The 5,301-nt window shown below is 40.6% G+C and overlaps 1 protein-coding gene across 1 annotated transcript; it reads left to right on the forward strand.

Annotated features, from left to right (window-relative positions):
* The first annotated feature begins 449 nt into the window (after nt 1–449).
* LRRTM4 (leucine rich repeat transmembrane neuronal 4) lies at nt 450–4,915 on the forward strand. Its single transcript, XM_053925739.1, has 2 exons — nt 450–674; nt 2,499–4,915. Exons 1-2 carry the CDS (start codon nt 671–673, stop codon nt 4,049–4,051), a joined length of 1,557 nt encoding a protein of 518 aa, XP_053781714.1. The 5' UTR covers nt 450–670; the 3' UTR covers nt 4,052–4,915.
* Nucleotides 4,916–5,301: the final 386 nt, after the last annotated feature.

Consider the following 5,301-nt stretch of genomic DNA (forward strand, 5'->3'; position numbering starts at 1 on the left):
TATCACAAACTCAAGCATTAGCACCAACAAGCTCTGAGCATCATCAGTCTCTGGAAAGCCTTCTGAATTAGACAAGGGCTGCCTCTCAGCACAGCTACAAAACACTTTAAACCTGACCAGCTAACTAAATGGATAAACCTAGCCTGCATAGCTTTTAAACTGGGGTCTCATACAGCACAGGAGGCCTACTTGCTTCAAGAACTGAAATCCAGAGGATGAATTGCTTTATCTGGGAATGGCAAAAGCCAGCACAATAAGGAATGCCAGGTATTCTGAGGATTTTCTTCTTTTTTTCCCCGTCTTTTTATAGAGAAGTTGGTTACCTTCGAGATGGGGCTGTAGCTCTTTTGCCCCGATTGCCAATTACTGCTGATGGGTCTCTGGTGAATTACACAATGGTCCTCAGAGCCTAGAAGCCCTCCCTCGCCCCCCAGGGCTTCCTTCTCCCTGCCCCCCATCCCACCCCATGCTGATTTTTCTTCATATATGTATATATATATTTTTCTCCTGCCCTCTCCGGGGAAGTTTGTATGGGGCTACTAGCTCACATACGAGATCAGGACGGTGTGAATGACAGCCGCACTGTGTCATGAAGGTGGTGGTGGTTTCAGCGCGAGAGACCAAATAAGAAGAAAGCTGAGAGGGGGGAACCGTTTTTGGATGACAAAGGATGGGTAAGTGAACTTTTGTTGTTTCCTTCTTAGCAAAGCTGATCCTCTTGGCTTCCTATTCTCAGTCGTGGCTGTAGCTGATAAAAAGACGGGGAAACAGGCAAAAAGCAGCAGCCTTTGAGTTTGCCAGTTGACTCACGATAGTTGCTATTATATTTTTAGATCGGTTTCCTGTTTGTAGTTGTTGTTGTTTTTTAATTCGTAAATGCATAACACGGACTTAGACTAGAGAGAAATATCTTTAAGACTGTCTCTTCTGTATGCGTATCCACAGCTTGGGAATTGGGCACGAGATAAATATCGTGTTTGCTTCTATTTCTTGGTAATATTACCATGCGTGTATTTCAGGTCGCTGTCAGGAAGATTGTTAACACTTTACAGCGTTCGTGGAGGGGTGGGGTCGTTACTTTATCAGAGGTCGCACAAGGGCTTGTTTTATCTTTGAAGCTGTATCCTGAACACAGCTTCCAAATTTTCAGCAGTCATTTGCCCGTCTTATTTTTTCCAGTGTGACTGGCTTCCCCCACCCCCCTTTCTCCTGTCTGGAAGAGCTGGAATGTATTTCAATGAGTCTGTAGCTGGCAAGAGGACAGAGTAAGATCGGGTTTCAAATCGGGAGAAAAAAAAAAAAAGACTTAACTGGTTGAGTAAAGGAGACTTATTTATTTATGTACTTATTTATTTATTTATTTTTGGGGTTAGAGGTTTGGCTGATTTGCTTCTCAGTTAAAATTATGAATATTTAAGATAAATAAAGAAACCGAACACACAGTTTATTTTATTTTTCTTACCACTAAGAATTAATAAATCTGTTGACAGAGGAAAGAAGTCCCTTAAGATACCGTGACTTGGAAATGCAGCCTAAGTGCCAATACATTACAACTTTGCCGGTTTTCAGAAGTTAATGGAGGTAGGGGAGAGAAAAGTCAGTGAGAAATTTCAGCAGGTTGGGATGCGGGGGAGGGGAATGCTAGTTTGTGTTTCTCCACTTGTTTATACCCTACATTTGCAAAAGCAACTATGTTAAAAATAACAGTAAAATTAATACTACACAAGTTATTTTGCATCTTATGAAATATTTAATAAGAATCCGAGGATCTTAACTTTGGAGCGTTTCGTGTTACCAGGCATCAGGGTTCTTGATCTGTGTGTATCCCTGGGCAAGAGAGCCACAGAAGGCAGCTCTTCCTGAGTGTTGAGAGTACCTTGACTGTAATTATTCTTCATACTGTGCTTAATTGGCTGCCCATGCTAGTTCCAATGCCTTTTTTTTTTTTTTTTTTTCAGAGCTCATAACTGTTTTTCTATTATGCAATAAGGACACAATTTCAGGCAGGGCAAACCTGGGTTACCTTGACAGCTGACTGAAGCTCCTTTGCCAATCACAGCCTGTGTGCTCAACTAGCAAAGATGTTCAAGTGTGGGGCTTTACAAAGTCACATTTATGCCATTACCAGAAGACTTAGTACTCCTCTTGGTACCGGTGTTCCACGGAGTGTCTAGCCAAATACTATTCGTATTAAAATGTCGGCATTAAGTGCTAAGGCAGGCTCTGTGCTTTGCAGTGCTGATGTTTACATGAACTCCGGGAACTCGGGAAAGCTTTTCTCGGTTCCCCTACACTGGCGGTTTGAAAATCAAAGAAAGAATGAAACCTAGATAGAAAACATGCAGCACAGAAGACGAGAAGGCTTTAAATGTTAAACACATTGTGGTTAAATCAACTGTCCCATTACAACACTAGATGAAATGTTCCTGATATTAGTAAGCTGGTGGTGATTTGTATCAATAGCTTTACAATGTGCGTTTGTCTTTTTAACATTGTAGGTTTCCGTTTAATTACGCAGCTGAGAGGCATGCGCATGGTGCTAGTGCTACTTTCTACACTGCTGCTTGTTATGCTATCAGGGGCTCAGAGAGCTTGCCCAAAGAACTGCAGATGTGATGGCAAAATTGTGTATTGTGAGTCTCATGCTTTCGCAGATATCCCAGAGAACATTTCTGGAGGATCACAAGGCTTATCATTACGATTCAACAGCATTCAGAAACTCAAATCCAATCAGTTTGCCGGCCTTAACCAGCTTATATGGCTTTATCTTGACCATAATTACATTAGCTCAGTGGATGAAGATGCATTTCAAGGCATTCGTAGATTGAAAGAATTAATTCTAAGCTCCAACAAAATTACCTATCTGCACAACAAAACCTTTCATCCAGTTCCCAATCTCCGCAATCTGGACCTCTCCTACAATAAGCTTCAGACATTGCAATCAGAGCAATTTAAAGGTCTTCGGAAACTCATCATTTTGCACTTGAGATCCAACTCCTTAAAGACTGTGCCAATAAGAGTTTTTCAAGACTGTCGAAATCTTGACTTCCTGGATTTGGGTTACAATCGTCTTCGAAGCTTGTCCCGGAATGCTTTTGCTGGCCTCTTGAAGTTAAAGGAACTCCACTTGGAGCACAATCAGTTTTCCAAGATCAATTTTGCGCATTTTCCACGTCTCTTCAACCTCCGCTCGATTTACTTGCAATGGAACAGGATTCGCTCCATTAGCCAAGGCTTGACATGGACTTGGAGTTCCCTGCACAACTTGGATTTATCAGGGAATGATATCCAAGGAATTGAGCCGGGCACATTTAAGTGTCTGCCCAATTTGCAAAAATTGAATTTGGATTCCAACAAGCTTACCAACATCTCACAGGAAACTGTCAATGCCTGGATATCATTAATATCCATTACTTTGTCTGGAAATATGTGGGAATGCAGTCGGAGTATCTGTCCTCTGTTTTATTGGCTTAAGAATTTCAAGGGAAATAAGGAAAGCACCATGATATGTGCAGGACCTAAGCACATCCAGGGTGAAAAGGTTAGTGATGCAGTGGAGACATATAATATCTGCTCTGAAGTCCAGGTGGTCAACACAGAAAAATCCTACCTGGTGCCCCAGACTCCCCAGAAGCCTCTGATTATTCCTAAACCCACAGTCTCTAAATCTAACCCCACCCAGACCTCCCTTGAAACACCAAGCCCCTCCCCAGGGTTTCAGATTCCTGGCACAGAACAAGAATATGAGCATGTTTCATTTCATAAAATTATTGCAGGGAGCGTGGCTCTCTTCCTCTCAGTGGCCATGATCCTCTTGGTTATCTATGTGTCTTGGAAACGCTACCCAGCCAGCATGAAGCAACTTCAACAGCACTCTATTATGAAGAGACGGCGGAAAAAGACCAGAGAGTCTGAAAGACAAATGAATTCCCCGTTACAGGAGTATTACGTGGACTACAAGCCTACAAACTCTGAGACCATGGATATATCCGTTAATGGATCTGGGCCCTGCACATATACCATCTCTGGCTCCAGGGAATGTGAGGTATGAACCATGATCCTCCTAAAAGCATTTCTACTGCGGGGAAGGAGAGGTAAATGTTTGAAGCGCTCTAGGTGTCTCTAATCACTAGAAAGATTAATGACCCTTTTGCTTTTGGGTTTTGCTCAGTGTGAAGGGTTACTTAATTAAATTACAACCACCAGGAAATTGACTGCTTTTTTTTTTTTATGGTTGAAATTTGAAGGAAGTTCATTCAAGGATGAGATTAAGTTGGAATAAAGCACTATGTTACAACTTCATTTTTTTTAAGTTTGTATACAGGTGTTGGACTTCACACATATACACATGAACAAAACTCATTCTAAAACTTATGCCTGGTTCTTGTTGTTTGACTTTTGTGATGGAGTAAAGAAGGAGGGACTAGCTTAATAGAAAAACAAAGTGATTTTACCAAAAGTCCAGGAGGTAACAAAGATTTAAACCAAAGAGCAATTTACCCAATGGTTGATTTTGTTGTAAATTTTTAGTTGTAACTAAAGCATGCAACAGGGATCTCACAAGGATAACTGTTTCCGTGTTACTTGCCATGTAGTTATTATACCAGCATAGGGAATGTCAAAGGGGCCTACTGTGTACTTGTATTAGGCTTTTAAAGATGTCTGTCACCCTTCCTTTTTTCTTTCTTTTCTTTTTTCCTTCTTCTTGTTCATTCTTTTTAAATTACTGGACATTGATCACTTCTCAAAGGTTTTCTTAAGTGCTGGCTATTTGTATGTAATCAGAATGAAACTTAAATTTCATTTTTTGGCTCTGTTCCTGGAAACTAAAATCAGGTCATGATGTCATGGGTGATGTAGCAATGATATAATGACAGGCAAGACAGGGACTGTTTGTCAGTGTTGCTGTCATCCCCCAAAGAAATGATGTGTATTCTTGTTAAACTTATCCAAAACTAAGTGATGGAAATGTGTATAAATAAAAAGATAGAGAGTTGAGTTCTGGGTATTAGCTTTTCTGTGATATTAGCCTCAAATGAAGGCATTTCATGTAATACTATTTTCATTTTCATGAAAAAAATTTTGGACCCACTTTCTGATTATTTAATTTAAAGATCACTTATATGAATATATTTACAAATAGGAAAATAGTCACAGATTTCAATACAGGATGCAAATTACTCTTTTCTTGGTAAACTTGATCAAAAAGCGCAAAGACAGTGACCGCCAGGGCCTCGCTGCTGGGGTGAACTCGTGAAGAGCAGTGAGGTTCTGGCACTATGTTGTCTTCGTGTTCAATTT

Source organism: Desmodus rotundus, chromosome 5 (genome assembly GCF_022682495.2).
Source record: "Desmodus rotundus isolate HL8 chromosome 5, HLdesRot8A.1, whole genome shotgun sequence".
NCBI lineage: Eukaryota > Metazoa > Chordata > Mammalia > Chiroptera > Phyllostomidae > Desmodus > Desmodus rotundus.